The 16,524-nt window shown below is 40.4% G+C and overlaps 1 protein-coding gene across 4 annotated transcripts in view; it reads right to left on the minus strand.

The window, feature by feature from the left end:
- Nucleotides 1-15,755, minus strand: part of TFRC (transferrin receptor) — a 30,613-nt gene extending 14,858 nt beyond the window's left edge. The window contains exons 1-8 of one of the 4 annotated variants that reach the window (XM_055401445.2): nucleotides 15,507-15,530; nucleotides 13,816-13,932; nucleotides 8,843-8,901; nucleotides 8,091-8,301; nucleotides 7,376-7,586; nucleotides 5,923-6,072; nucleotides 5,429-5,537; nucleotides 735-848 (exon numbers count right to left, since the gene is read on the minus strand). In XM_055401445.2, coding sequence (XP_055257420.2) covers nucleotides 735-848; nucleotides 5,429-5,537; nucleotides 5,923-6,072; nucleotides 7,376-7,586; nucleotides 8,091-8,301; nucleotides 8,843-8,878 — 831 coding nt within the window. In that variant the 5' untranslated portion in view covers nucleotides 8,879-8,901; nucleotides 13,816-13,932; nucleotides 15,507-15,530. Of the gene's footprint in view, nucleotides 1-734; nucleotides 849-5,428; nucleotides 5,538-5,922; nucleotides 6,073-7,375; nucleotides 7,587-8,090; nucleotides 8,302-8,842; nucleotides 8,902-13,815; nucleotides 13,933-15,425; nucleotides 15,450-15,506; nucleotides 15,603-15,643 lie in introns of those variants that run through there. The other 3 variants (XM_055401594.2, XM_055401406.2, XM_055401511.2) reach the window with 3 other exon arrangements.
- Between the last annotated feature and the right edge of the window lie 769 nt (nucleotides 15,756-16,524).

The raw sequence follows: 16,524 nt of genomic DNA on the forward strand, positions 1-16,524 counted from the left end.
AAATTAGTGATTGTCAGGGACTAGAAGGAGGGAAGAATGGGGAGTAACTGAAAGTGGTATAGAGTATCTTTAGGATATAATGAAAATATTCTGGAATTAGATCATGGTGGTAGTTGCACAACCTGTGTATATACGAAAAACCGAATAGTATACTTTAAAGAGTGAATTTTATGGTATATGGATTATACATCAATTTAAAAAGTAAAAAACACTTCCACTCCAATGTGGTTGCACAATAAAGCTTAACTAAGAAAATTCAAAATATAAATAATAAAAACCCATCCAAGACAACCACTGTCTTTCCATTCTAAGCCCTTGTATAGGTGACTTTTAATTTTCCTTTTTATAAAAGTTATACCTGAATCATATACATTTATATAGAGAGAGTGAGAGCCAATGTATGTGTGTGTGTACATATACACATAAACCTTGGTTTTATATATATATATATAACTTGGTTACACAGACACAATTTAAATCTCTTTCACTTAAGCATTTCTCATAACTGCATGTTTACTGGAAAACAATTATTGCAAAGTACTCCAAGTAGATATGCCAGTTTCAGAAGTATCCTATAACTTTAGATAACAGGAACTTATTTGACTTGTAGAGTACTTTAATAAATTATATTATCAGGTATGAGAGTTTAAGACTGATGGTTTTCAGAATGTAAGAAAGTTAATAATACCATTTAGCTATAGAATGATTTTACATATTTAATAACTCATACTCACCTTTTCAGCAAAAGTGATTTTTCCAGCTCTTACAATCACTAAAGATCCATTCACAGGCATATTTAAATCCTCAAAGTCTTGTTTAGTGCCAAAATTAGCATAGACCAGTTTACCCTAGGATAAAGACATTGGATTCAATGAGCATTATGGTATTAGAACAATGACAGAGTCTACCACCAAATATTTTACAGGTCAAACCCAAGAGAGAGAGAGGGAAAAAAAAAAGGCGGCCAAGGCCTAAAAAAGTATGTGAGAGTTCTAAAGTCAAAAGTGGTCAGAGGACTTCCCTGGTGGTCCAGTGGCTAAGACTCTGCACTCCCAATGCAGGGAGCCTGGGTTTGATCCCTGATTGGGGAACTAGATCACATGCCACAACTAAGACCCGGCACAACCAAATAAATAAATTTCTTTTTTAAAAAAGTGTTCAGGGTTAACAGAAGTGAAGTCAAGATTTTTGGTCTCCAATATTCACATCTTTCATTATCTTATGATACCTTTCATTTAATTAACATTAAATATTTATGTTAATTTATATTGCTTCAGATATTTTGGGGAAAGAGAAAGGATAATAAAATATGCTTAAGCAAAGAGGTATCTATCAATAAAAACACTGTAGACTAGCCAAGGCAGAACCAATTACATATTGTTCCTACACTTGAACTGCAGATAACTGAGGACATAAGAATTAACTGAAAGCTGTGATAATAAATCCATCCAGAAGTTGTTCTGGAATAAAATAAACTTGCAGAGATCAACTTTTAGATGTTTATGTAAGCTGTCATCATAATGCTCCTAAACTCTATCAGAGTTCAGATGAACTGAACTGACATTATAAACTGACATTAACAACCAAATATCTAAATACAGATAGCATTCAGGTGAACCAATCCTCTCCACATTCTTTAACAGAACAATCTACTGAGAGAATTAATTCTTAGGTAGGTTGATAAGGAGTCCAGGAGGAGAAAGGGGTCTCTTGAGAAGAAAAAGACAAACTTTTTCTCTACATTCCTTAGTCTTAGTCACATAAAATGTTTTTCCCAGAGCTAATGATTACACAACAAAGCTCATCTTGCTCAAGGGTGTTTTTCCTTAAGCTCTGTATCTTGGTTATCTTGTTATATTAAGACTTATGTTATGGGAATGGGTCTGGTAAGACCTTTCTATTGTTAGTTCTAACCTTGTTAATTTAAGATGTATGTTGTGGGAGTGGGTCTGGTAAACATATATAAGGCCTTGATACCACTAGTGAGTGGGGGCGCTCTGTCCCCTTCTGATGTCTATTTCAGCAGCTTTGTCTATCGTTTTTCACTGTTATAAAACTTCTGCCACACAAAAGTTCTTGAGTGATCAAGCCTGGCACCTGGTCCCAAAGCTAAGTCTTCTTCAGAGATCACGAATCCAACGTCGTTCACCGTAAACTATCACTAATGTTAATGTTAATGTAATGTTAGTTGCTCAGTCATGTCTGACTCTTTGTGACCCCATGGATTGTAGCCCGCCAGGCTCCTCTGTCCATGGAATTCTCCAGGCAAGAATACTGGAGTGGGTGGCTATTTTCTTCTCCAGGGGATCTTCTTGATCCATGGATCAAACCATGTCTCCTGCATTGCAGGCAGATTCTTTACTGTCTGAGCCGCCAGTTCAGTTCAGTTCAGCTGCTCAGTCGTGTCTGACTCTTAGCGACCCCATGAACCACATCACGCCAGGCCTCCCTGTCCATCACCAACTCCCAGATTTCACTCAAACTCATGTCCATCGAGTTGGTGATGCCATCCAGCCATCTCATTCTCTGTCGTCCCCTTCTCCTCCTACCCCCAATCACTCCCAGCATCAGAGTCTTTTCCAGTGAGTCAACTCGTCGCATGAGGTGGCTAAAGTATTGGAGTTTCAGCTTCAACATCAGTCCTTCCAATGAACACTCAGGATTGATCTCCTCTAGAATGGACTGGTTGGATCTCCTTGCAGTCCAAGGGACTCTCAAGAGTCTTCTCCAGCACCACAGTTCAAAAGCATCAATTCTTTGGCGATCAGCTTTCTTCACAGTCCAACTCTCACATCCACACATGACCACGGGAAAAACCATAGCCTTGACTAGACGGACCTTGGTTGGCAAAGTAATGTCTCTGCTTTTTAATATGCTATCTAGGCTGGTCATAACTTTCCTTGCAAGGAGTAAGCGTCTTTTAATTTCATGGCTGCAATCAGCATCCGAAGTGATTTTGGAGCCAAAAAAAATTAAGTCTGACACGGTTTCCACTGTTTCCCCATCTATTTCCCATGAAGTGATGGGACCAGATGCCATGATCTTCGTTTTCTGAATGTTGAGCTTCAAGCCAACCTTTTCACTCTCCTCTTTCACTTTCATCAAGAGGCTTTTGAGTTCCTCTTCACTTTCTGCCATAAGGGTGGTGTCATCTGCATATCTGAGGTTATTGATATTTCTCCCAGCAATCTTGATTCCAGCTTGTGCTTCTTCCAGCCCAGCGTTCCTCATGATGTACTCTGCATAGAAGTTAAATAAGCAGGGTGACAATATACAACCTTGACGTACTCCTTTTCCTATTTGGAACCAGTCTGTTGTTCCATGTCCAGTTCTAACTGTTGCTTCCTGACCTGCATACAGGTTTCTCAAGAGGCAGGTCAGGTGGCCTGGTATTCCCATCTCTTTCAGAATTTTCCACAGTTTATTGTGATCCACACAGTCAAAGGCTTTGGCATAGTCAATGAAGCAGAAATAGATGTTTTTTTGGAACTCTCTTGCTTTCTCCATAATCCAGCAGATGTTGGCAATTTGATCTCTGGTGCCTCTGCCTTTTCTAAGCCCAAATGTAAAATGAAAGTGAAGTTGCTCAGTCCTGTCCGACTCTTTGTGACCCCTTGGACCACCAGGCTCCTCCGTCCATGGGATTTTCCAGGCAAGAATACTGGAGTGGGTTGCCATTTCCTTCTCCAGGAGATCTTCCCGACCCAGGGATTGAACCCGGGTCTCCCGCATTGTAGGCAGACACTTGACCATCTGAGCCACCAGGGAAGTCATAAATATAATGTAAGTGCTATATAAATACTTGAAGATGAGTGGCAAATTCAAGTTGTTTTTTTTGGAATTTCATGGAATTTTTTTTCCAAATTTTTTCCATCCTTCAATTGAATACATGGATATGCAGATATGAAGGGTCAACTGTATTTTCTTCTCTCCAAATATCAAATTCCTAGCAAATATATAATATATACAATTTCAAATTAAATTCAGAGGCTTCTTGTTTGTTTGATTTTGCTTTAACCTGTCACGTAACATATTGCCATGAGTCTTTGGATGTGGCATCTAACCGAAAAAAGCTGCATATAGTAACTCTCTTATATGAGAGGTGTAAATACAAAAGGAGACAACATTTTTGTGGACTATTTTAAAACACGATAAATGGCATTATCAACATCATTCACGATTTAAATATTATGTATACATTACAGATCATCTCCATATCAACAATTATGTAAGGGGAACACTAGAAAATAAAAATGTTATAATGTTTTTATGCAGTGCTTAAGCAACTGAATGTTTTATCTGAAGAGCCTATGATGTCAAAATCAAAATCAAAGTTTTGCTTTTTGAATGCATGAGTTGTAACCCACAGAAAATAAGGAGTAAATTGTTTGGTCAGGATCTTGTTAGTTTAAGAAACAAAAAATGTAAGAACCAAAATATGCACACCATTAATTCTAATTAATTAATTAGAATTAATTACTAATTCTGAAAATGATGTAGCTAAAAATTAAATCACCCTATACCTCCACAACACTGGTTTATGGGTGGCCAGTGAAAGTGATACAGCACAGGCAACCAGGAAGACAGAGAAGAACCATAAAACTTCATTTGGCTCAGAAGACAGTCTTCAGATAAGACTCCAGCATATAAATATGTGGTTTTTAACCTAAAAAACCTAGACAGATCTAGCTAGCTGTTTTTCAACTTCTACAGTAGTTTGGCCAAATTTGCCTAAATTTTAAAAGATCAAGCATTAAAGCATCAAACTAACATTAGACTCCAGCCAAGATGGTTATTTATATCTGCCTCCACAAAAGGGTGAATCTGATACATGAATTCATTCAGTAAATACTAGCATGTGTCAGGCACTGTCCAAGGCTCTGTGACATAGCAGAAAATGAAACTAACCCCTAGTCCTTTGTGTAGCTTACATTCTAGTGTGGAAACAAGTGAATAATGTCAGGTTCTGTACTTACAGGATAAGGAGAAGGGACTGGAGGAAGGCCATTTTTGATAATTAAAGAAGACTTCCCTAGGGAGGTAATGCTGGAGAAGAGACTCCAGTGCAATGTGAGGGAAGAAGCCATGCTGATATTTAAGGGAGGAGTGGGACAGACAAAGGGAAAGGCGATTTATAAAGGCCTTGAGGGGGGAGCATGTTTGAGTTAGAGTACTGAGGAACAGCAGGGAGGTGAGAGTGGCCACAGCAGAGTGAGTGAAGGAAGAACAGAGCCGCAGAATTACTTAGGGCCTTGCTGACCAAGCTGAGGGCTCGGGATTTTAACTGTGGCATAGGAGGGATGAGAACAAAAATATCCCATGACCAGCTACATTTTACAAGTAAACTTATACTAAGAACAGGAAAAACAGTGAGTTTTTGAGCTATTCAACAGGGGAAAAATCTCATGCATGGCTTTGCCTTACTCACAGTAACTGTCGCAGCCTTACTATATGCCACGTAACCCTCAGGACTCTCCACTGAGTATGCCTGACTCCCATCACCACTCGCACTCACTATAGACACCGAGTTTTGAGAACTGCGGGGGAAAAAGAAGAAAAAGGTTAAGGGAAAATGAAGCTAAGGCAGCTTTGAGAAAAAAATTAAATGGATTTAATACATTTAGCATTTGATATGCATTATTTATTTTGAAGGTCTTTGCTATAATTAGGGCTTCCCTGGTGGCTCAGATGGTAAAGAGTCCACCTGGAATGCAGGGACCCAGGTTTGATCCCTAGGTCGGGAAGATCCTACCAGGCAAGATGGTAGGAGTGGCTACCCATTCCAGTATTCTTGCCTGGAGAATTGCATGGACAGAGGAACCTGGCGGGCTACAGTCCATGGGGTCGCAAAGAGTCAGACAATAATTAGCACACCTGAGAATAGCTAATTCTATAAAATGAGGTTACCATCTTTCAACATACCTGCCTTTGACCTGAATCTTAACAAAATGTTCATCATGCCAGACTTTGTTGAGTTTATAGTCATGTAATTGATTTTCAATGAAAAAAGCCAAACTGCTATCTTTTTGAGATCCAGCCTCACGCGGGACATAAGAATTTTCATTCAGCATCCTGGAGGGGAAAAAAACTCACTGTTAAATGAACTAAAGTTTAACTTAAACACTGAACTCAAGTATCAAGCAAGTCGTCTTAAAAGCATAACTCAATAAAATAACTGTGACCCAAAATTCTGGATTAACCAGATAGAGACAAGCTTAGAAGGGAAAAAAAAAAGCGTCTATAGTTGAAGGAATTAAATCTCTTTATCTACTGTAAAGCCTCATCCCTATACATCTGCTTAGGGTAATTTTAGGGGAAATGAGTAGTTTCCATAAGATCTGCTGTAAGCGAAATGATGCTGTAAGCAAAATGAAAGACAGTGTTACTGTTGGTGAATTCAGGACATACAGCTTCAATTTCACTTCTTGAAGCATTCTGAATATCCCAGAAGCAAAACTCCTCTTCGTTTTGATTTCTCATGACTCTTTGTAAATACACATATCACATTAGTTATATAATATTTTTTGAGACTCCTCACCCTCACTTTATCCATAATGCCTAGTGTACAGTACACACAAAAATATTCACAGAAGAAGTAAAAATGCCAAGATTTCTCATTTAAGACCAAAATAATTATTGTCCCATTGAAACTATTTGGGGTTAACGAAAGGTAAAAGATGAGCAGCCCTTGCTCACTGCAACCAAAGAAAGCCTGTGCACGCAGCAATGAAGACCCAGTGCAGCCAAAAAAAGAAAAATATAAAGACAGAAACCTTAAGGACACTCCTTAGGGTATGGGTTGAGTAAGAACCAGAAGGAATCAAGAAATACTTGAGACTTGGGCTGTCAGTTAGTCCTGAGCTAGAGGATGAAAAAAGCTACTGATCCTTTTATGGATAGTAGCAGGGCTCAGCATGACTTACAGGGGGATGAGATGGAAAATCAGAGGAGAACAAAGTCTGACAGCAAGCAACAGGCTACAAAGAACCAGATGACAAAAGACCAAGAGCCTATGAATTTTCTTTAAAAAAACAAAAAGGGAAAGAATCTGCCTGCAATGTGGAGACCCGAGTTCGATCCCTGGGCTGGGAAGATCCCCTGGAGAAGGGAATGGCTACCCACACTCCAGAATTCTTGCCTCGAGAATTCCACGGACAGAGAAGCCTGGGGGGCTACAATCCCTGGAGTCACAAAGAATTGGACACAACTGAGCAACTAACACTTTCACTTTCACTACCCTTTAACTGAAAATGTCTCGCCTATTTTAAATTTTAAACAGCTTTTCCTCTAGACTATCACCCTTGTTTTATTCCATTGCACCTAATAGTATTTGTTTAGGCACTGAGATTGAACTTGTGAAGCAGCTCAGGCTTACCTGATGGCCCTGGCAAAGTCTATGGCATCCAGTTTGTCAGACAACGCTGATTTGAGGTCTGCCCAGAATATGCGAGGTATTCCAGGGAGTTGCTCTTCTGATTCGAAAGTTTCTGTCTCCTCTGGGCACGAAGGCTGTGTTCCTGCCCGTTTCCCACAATCACCTTGTGGTTCCACACGTTTACAATAACCCAAGTAGCCAATCATAAATCCTAAGGATAAAAAGTTTCAGAGCTGAACTCAAAGAATTTCATTTATACTCAGCTCCTGTAAGAATTGTTAATATTTTCAGTTATCCCTTGAAAATGCTGGCATTAATTAAACTGTAAGGCATCTGAAAGTAAATAAGGTATCTCAGCTTTGTCTATTTTAAACCATTCAATCTATTATATAATAATTTAATTTTAAACAGCTAGCTTTTCAAAGCAAAGGTAACTTTTCTTCCCAGAAGCCTTCTGTGAATCCTCAGGTCCAGCATCTATGCTACAAATATCCTGTGCAAATTTCTAGTGAAACATTTGCACATTACATTGAAATGATTCCTGTGTTACTCTTCTCCCACCAGGCTAACCTCAAAGGCAGGTGTAAAATCTTAGGCATCACTGTATTCCTAGTATCGTGCACAATGCACCACATAAATGTTTGCTGAGCTGGATGAACAAACTTCCTAGAGTTGATGACAAGGAATTTTTAAAGTTTTGAATGGCTGTTCTTACCAATCAAGAAAAAGATGATTACAGCAATGACCCCGTAGCAGATGTATCCATTTAACCTTTTCGGTTTCGTGACACTGGTGTGGTTGCCCCTCACGTTACTGTCAACATTTTCTTCTTCATCTGCAGCTAATTTCATCTCCACATGACTGTTGTCACCATCTACTTGCCGAGCCAAACTAAACCTGGTGTACGACAATGGTTCTCCACCAAACTGAGATTTTAAAAAACAAGAAAGAAAGCATTATGAAGGATAAGAAAAGGAACTGGGACATTTAAAGGAAGCCTGGTCAGGTGTTACTGGGCCATTACTATGACTTGCTGTACATTCTCAAGGAAAAGGAAGTTCCCTTTTTAAGCTAGCACTCTTCCCTGTGCCCAGCTCTATCAACAGTGGAAGGGGCCTGGTTCATCACTGGCCTTCACCTCATTCAGCCTTTTCATTCAGAGCTTCTGTTACCACGTCTACTGATAGACATTTTGACCAGTGCTTTCTTTAGTTTATCTGAACTACCTGACTATGTCTTCACTATGCCCTGAAACTTCTTACATGATTTTCCATAATTAACTCTACTCAAGATTGAATATAACCTTCCTTTGTGAGATCTATTACACCTCAAGACCACCACTTCAAACATAAATGAGTAACTGATGATAGCTTTGGGTATTTTTTCTTGCTTACTGGGTGAAAAGCATCCTCATATGCTTCAGAATCTTGCAAACTGGTGACAGAGAAATACATCTTAAAATCATACCAAGTTAGAGAATGCTGATCTCGCTTGATCCATCATTCTGAGCTGCCACACAGAAGAGCCTAGACACAAAACAGAGAATTAGCATAATGAAATATCTAACACAGATACCACTGTATTAGACTATTGAGGACTTTCCATTAAGTATTATATATCAAGTTTACTTTTAAATATATTATCATCTTTCTAGAAAGGATCTTTAACCAAGATAGTTTAACATGACAACTAAATTTAGGGTGATCCTTGATTTGCTCCTTAATTGAGGGAGGGATGAGGTGGGTTGAGGACAACTTGAAGGATATTATTGGGAGAAGTAAGAAATTTGAATACAGACTATATCCTAGACAATAGTATTGTATCAATATTAGGTTTAGAATTGTGATATGGTATTGCATTTTTTGGAGGAGTATGTCCTTGTTAGGAGATTAATGCCAACGATTTTAAGGATGAAGTATCATGATGTCTGTCACTTACTTTCAAATAGTTCACTTTAACTGAATTTACTAGACAAAGAAAAGGGACAAATACAAAAGACAATAGACTAGCACCTGAAAAAAAAAGCTAACTAACAAAAGTAAAATTAAGCCAAAGACTGGTTATGCTACACAAATCGGTAACAAATGATGCCAGTAGAAAAGGAGAGAAAACCTGATCCCTCTGATTAAATGAACACTTTCTAACAAATGATTTGATAGATCTTTGATGCAAAAAGGATAAAAGAAAAGCACAGAGTATGCTATTTTACAGATGAAAAGGCCAATTATTTGAGACCTTAAGTGACTTGTTCAAGGGCAAAAACTGATCACCTAAAAATGAGATCCAACAGCTTTCTATAAAACTGGTTTTACAAGAGAGCATGTTCTCATCTCCAGAAATTTAGGAAATTACTTTTAACTTTTTTCAAAGCAAACTATGCCTCTGTAACCAGGAGTCTTAAAATTTAAAGCATAGGTATTAACTGAAATCTAGGTTTTTCTAATTAATTTGGTTTGAGTGCATCTAGATGCTTGAAAGTGATAGTATGTTGAGATGTATAAAAAGACATTTATTTCACACTATTTTAAAGCTTGTCGTCTAAAAGTATATTCACAGTACATTTAACACCCACACAGCAAAAAGCAACATGTGATATATATGCAGATTGTAAAACAAACTATGCAAACCAGCATTAGAAAAGTCTTCTATCAAACTCTATTAACAAAAAAAAAAACAATTTTTAGTCCTCAAGCTTTAAAGACCAGAGCCAATAAGCAAAAGCTCATACTCTTAGAAGTACAATCTCACCCCATCTGGTACAAAAAGCTTATCACTATCACTGCACTCAACTGTATAAACCCAATCACTAGAGCCAGAACTGGAAGGCCCCACCCTGAACCAATTTTAATCACCCTTTTCTAGGAAAAAACAGCTTACCATCTTAATATTCATCTGACTCAGCCACTCCTCAAGGTTTCTAGTTTTAAATGAATTTTAAGATTAAAGTGACAACACATTCAAATAAATTATCTAAATAAAAAGTGTAAATAAACAATGAGGAGACTGAGTGCAAGTCTAAAGAAACAGATATTAATAGCACATGTCATGATTTTGGATAGTTAAAATGTAAGTATATTTTTTACTGAGCAAACAGATACAGTATTTCTATTTCAATCCCCAGACACAAAATTAAGGCTGTAACATAAAAGAAATCAAGTCAGAGGAGGAAAAAAAGTATGACCTACATAATTCTCATTTTTTTAAATTAACTTATTTTTTATTGAAGGATAGCTGCTTTACAGAATTTTGTTGTTTTCTGTCAAACCTAAACATGAATCAGCCATAGCTATACATATATCCCCTCCCTTTTGAACCTCCCTCCCATCTACCTCCCCATCCCACCCCTCTAGGTTGATATAGAGCCCCTGTTTGAGTTTCCTGAGCCATACAGCAAATTCTGGCTATCTATTTACATATGGTAATGTAAGTTTCCATGTTACTCTTTTCACACATCTCACCCTCTCCTCCCCTCTCCCCATGTCCATAAGTCTATTCTCTATGTCTGTTTCTCCACTGCTGCCCTGTAAATAAATTCTTCAGAACCATTTTTCTAGATTCCGTACATATGTGTTAGAATATGGTATCTATCTTTCTCTTTCTGACTTACTTCACTCTGTATATTATACCCATTAGGTTCTAGATTCATCCACCTCATTAGAACTGACTCAAATGCGATCCTTTTTATGGCTGAGTAATATTCCATTGTGTATATGTACCACTACTTCTTTATCCATTCATCTGTCGATGGACATCTAGGTTGCTTCCATGTTCTAGCTACTGTAAATAGTGCTGCAATGAACAATGGGACACCTGTGTCTTTTTCAGTTTTAGGAGTGGAACTGCTGGGTCACATGGTGGTTTTATTCCTAGTTTTTTAAGGAATATCCATACTGTCTTCCATAGTGGCTATATTCTCACCAACAGTGCAAGAGTGTTCCCTTTTCTCCACACCCTCCATAATTCTCATTTTAACTCCATCATTTAACCCCACATCTGTGAAGAACACAATTCTATCCACATTTTCATTCTATCTAAAATGATATCCACAAAGTCTATTCCTAAAGTTTTACCCATAACAAAATTGAGTCATTCTTTCAAAATAATTTCACCCATTAGTAAAGCTTTCTATTTAAAAGAATCCCTTAATGTTTTTTCTAACTGAAATAATTATGTGCTCTAAAAGCATGGGAGAAAAACTTTTCATACCAACCTACAAACAAGTAGTTCTGTTACAAGACTACATATACAAGCCAAACAACTCTTACTTAGCTTATTTCAAGATGTCACCATCAGTGCTAACAACTATTACAAAAGACAACCCCAAAATCACTTTGATTTTTATTTATATTAGCATCTTGTATATATTTGGTGTTCTCAATGATAACTGGAGAAAATATTCAGTTTCTCACACTAATGAAAATTCAGGTAGGCAAAATCAGAGCCCCACATGTTTTGAACATGAAATGGAAGGAAGAAATGTTTTAAAATGAGTCATGGGATGGAAGACAGAAGGTAGGCAAAGGTAATAGCTAGACTACAGTCCCAAGCTTCTTTCAAATTCAAATCATCTTATTCCTTTCTTGATATGTGGCATTAATTTTCTATTTAATTTTTTAATATGGGAATTATCTTGAGGTCTTATGCTACTTTGGGATGTCTTAAAATCATAGGTCTGTACAAAATATATATAGCTAATGGGATTAGGTACCAAAATACACTTTCACCTACACAGAAAACATTCAAAGCCACTACTCCACTTTACCTGAAATAAAAATAAGACACGTGTTTTTTAATACTGACAACCCCATAAAACAACCCACAGTTTCAAGTCCTTAGAGCTCACATAAATGAAGTTTCTCTGTCTGCTTTCGAGGCTCTGTTCTAGAGACCTTCACCACCTAATAACTTCACTGCCCTCTACCTTCTCCAGAATGAGACAAAATCCAGCCCCCGCCTGTACCCACTAACATTCTTCCTTTGTTCTTAAAGTCCTACCCATTTCTTCCCAGATCAGCTCAAGGGCCATCTCTATGAAGCCTTCTCTGACTGATTTCTCTATCCCACAAAACCTGATGTGGAATTATGTGGAAATCAACAAAGTAAAGAAAGCTTTATTTCTTAACAGTACTAGGGCATGCTAAATGTACATGAGGTTCACGTTTCATATAATTTGGAAATTATATGAAAAGGAATACAATGAAAACCTTGGATGTGGGATCTTCCCATCCTTGCTACTATTTTGGTTTATCCTGAAATCACTGGGCAAAGCTTGGGTAGGTAAGAAATCTTAAAAAGTAGAAAAACCTTAACCTTTACCTGGCAGAGATCCAAGATGTCAAGTAATTGGTTATAGATACCCATTTTGTAAACAGTATCCCAAGACATTTATGCATTTGCAGGTGAAAATGAAAAGATTACTGGAACTTACAAAACTGCATGGCCCTTAGAGCACATAACTTGTGTATACCCAGAATGACTTATAAAGAGATGGCTGGTCAAGGTTTTTACTAGCTTTAAGAGTCTAACTTTATGAGCCTAAAATGAAAAAGCAGTGGAGGGAATCAAAGAAAACAAAGCAAAATGTTCATTCTTATTTAGCTTTCTGAGAAAATGATTGTTCAAAATGAAGGTCAGGACCACTTGAAGTCCCTGCAGTCTATCTGTGCAGTGGTCATTTGAGAGAGCAGACAGAAAGGGTGCACACACAAGAGTTCTAAAAGGCCTCAGAGAATCATTTTTAAGAGCTCTCAATTGTTGTCTGATTCAAGGTGAGCTGGGCGCTTTCTTCATTACAGATAGCTATGTAATCAAAGGCAAGTAAATACCACTCCTCAGGGCAGAGTTAGCTGAGTTGTTCACTATCCAACAGTCTTCCGCACAGGCTAGGCTCACCACCACCATTACTTAACAAGAACATTCCATCAAAGACAAGTTGAAGGGTACTATGCTACATATAGACTTTTGGAAAACATTTCATATCACTGACAAAATTTTTAATTCTGGATTTTGTGTAACATATTGAGTCTATTACAGTCCAAAATTGAGAAAAACGAAAACAGTCAATCCTAAAGGAAGTCAACCCTGAACATTCATTGGAAAGACTGACGCTGAAGCTTCAATACTTTGGCCACCCAGTGTGAAGAGCCAACTTGGAAAAGACCTTGATGCTGGGAAAGACTGAGGGCAGGTGGAGAAGAGGATGACAGAGGATGAAATGGTTGGATGGCATCACCGACTCCATGGACATGAGTTTGAGTGAACTCCAGGAGATGGCGAAGGAAGGACAGGGAAGCCTGGGGTCCTGCAGTCCATGGAGTGGCAAAGAGTCAGACATGACTTAGCAACTGTCTGAACAACAATAATCCAAAACTGAGGGAAAAAACCAAAGCAAAACAAACAAAAAACCCGACAGGACCAGTCAGTTCTTTAGGGAGCCTAACCTTAATTTTCAAAGTAGAAAAATCAGGGAGGGACTTCCTCGGCAGTCCAGTGGTTAAGATTCTGAGCTTCCACAGCAAGGGGCACAGGTTTCAGCCCTGGCCTGGGGAACTAAGATCCTATTAAAAAAAAAAAATAGAAAACCACTTCTGGAAATCACCTTACATGTCTTTGTTAATAAGGTCAAATTCCCCAGCTCAGAGACCACGGAATCAGCATCTAGTATTCCAAACTCCTATCTAAGCCTAGAATAAAGGTATCAGGTATCCGAATACTTCTGTAACAGGATAACTATCTCCTCGGTCAACCTTACCAGAAAAAGCACCAGCAATCAATTTCCTTGGCATACCCAGTCACCACAATCTGGCCTGGGGCAAAATGTTAACCCGGGTCAAGTCACAACTGGCCCACCCGTCCCATTACTAGCCTAGAAAGCTGTTCACCGCAGTGATACAATGGGCATCGATGGAGGAGCCTGGTAGGCTGCAGTCCGTGGGGTCGCTAGGGGTCGGACACGACTGAGCGACTTCACTTTCACTTTTTACTTTCACACATTGGAGAGGGAAATGGCAACCCACTCCAGTGTTCTTGCCTGGAGAATCCCAGGGACGGGGGAGCCTGGTGGGCTTCCGTCTGGGGTCACACAGAGTCGGACACGACTGAAGTGACTTAGCAGCAGCAGCAGCAGCAGCAGCAGCAGCAGCAAGGTGTTTTTTATCATCAAGCACAGTCCTTTGATACTATATCGCTAATTTCCTGAAGACAAAAACCGACTCCAATCCAAATAGCTTTTACTTGGCCCCTAGACCATAGCTTTCACAAAGTAGACGTCTTATTCCTACGGTCTCCCATCTGTTAGTGAGAAGACCCTAGCAATCCGAATACTCGTAAATATGAACACCTGTGGGATTCAGTCCGCTTCTTAGAAAAACTGAGAACCCACACACAAGGCCAAGAGGCAGCGCGGAAAGATCAGGTTGTACCAGAGTTCAAAGATACGGCTTATAGAATCCCTTGTCTACATGCCCAGGACACAGTCGTAATGCAGTCGAGGACAGCTTTGTCCCTTTCAACAATGAGACCACGGCCCCGGCGGGCCCTGAGGAATCCAAGGGCTACGAGCTCAAGGTCATCCACGCACCCCGACAGCCGTTCCCTGGGACACTCCCTGAAAGGGCCACGTGCTCCCCGCAGAGTGGCCCAGCGCTGCGGCAGCGTGGCTGACGCCTCGCTCCCGGGCCTGCAGCCTCGGGCTGTCCCAAGAGGGCCTGCATCTTCTCAGGGTGAGCTAATGAGGACAAGGGATCCGGGTGACCTGGGAAGCCGGGAGCAAAACGGCAGGGCGTAGAACGACAGGGGCACACCCCTGACCTCGCCCTCAGGACCCTAACAGCACCTATTCGCAGGGTCGGGGGCCGAGGGGAGGAGGGCAGCCCGTCCCGCAGCGCCGCTGCACCCCGCCTGCACCTGCAGCCTGGCCCCGCTCCCCGCCACAGCCCCGTTCCCGCCGCCACGCGGGCTACGTTCCCGCCCGCCAACCCGGAGGCGCTGCAGCCTCCCGCGGCCCCGCGCGGCTCCCCAGGCTGCTGGACAGCACCGAGGAGGGTCGCACCCGAGCCCGCTCCGAGCAGCCCAGCAGGCTGAGGGGAGGGTAGGCGAGTCGGCGGGATTCTAGCAGCCGCGTGTCACTCACAGAGGCGCCTCCCCCGTCCGCCGCTTCCCGGCCCGCCACCGGTCTTTGCCGACACCCTCTGTCGGGATGACCACCCCACGTCTGCAGTTTATAGCCTGGCCCCGCCCCCTCCCTGCGTCACTTCCTATATCACGTACACCTTCAGAGGCGCTCTGGAAAAAGACAGCCTGGGGCTGGGAGCGGGCAGGCAGTCGGACCGGGGCCCTCCGCTGGAGCGCGGGACGCCGCGACGCGAGGTCGGAGGGAAAAGGCGCCGGACTGCAGGTGCAGGAGGGGATGGGCGAGTGGTGGACTAACTTCCTCCTTGCGGCCTCAGCTGGCGCGCAGCCGCAGCCCTGCCTCCCGGAGCCCTCTGTCTAACCTTGACCCATCTTCTTGCTGTGCAGTGCAAGGTCAAATGGTGTTAGCGTTTACTCCTAAATGCTGGATACTTAAACTGAAATATTTATTTTAAAGTGTCTGTCGTTGCTAGAATATTAAGTAGGCACTAAAGCCATGTTGTGAATAGGTGTTTTGCAGCATCAGAAATAGGATAAGAAAAACAGAATTAAAAGCAAAATGTAATTGTATGGCACAGGGAACTACATTCAATATCTTGTAATAATATTTAATGGAAAAGATCGAAGAATATAGATATGTATATATGTATAACCAAATCACTTCGCTGTACATCTGAAACTAACACAATATTGTAAAGCAACTATAATTTTTTAAAAAAGGAAAATGCAGATTTGTATTTCGGATGTATAAAAGCTGCCCATGAGTCACTAAGACTGGCATAGAACTTTGCACAATATTTTAATGCATGAGGGAATGGAAGAGAAAATAGAAACAACTGATTTATTAGGGTGATAGAATTGTAGAACTTTGATGTTCCTTGCCGTTGTTGTTGTTATAGGATTGTGCAATGCGTAATAAATAAATAAAATGGACTGTTATCACTTTCTAAACTCTTAGCAAACATTCTCACCATTTCCCTCCCTTTGGTCGGTGATATACAGTGAGCAAGATTAGACAC

The sequence above is a fragment of the Moschus berezovskii genome, chromosome 1 (assembly GCF_049115385.1).
Source record: "Moschus berezovskii isolate FMDL1 chromosome 1, NW_MosBer_1.0, whole genome shotgun sequence".
NCBI lineage: Eukaryota > Metazoa > Chordata > Mammalia > Artiodactyla > Moschidae > Moschus > Moschus berezovskii.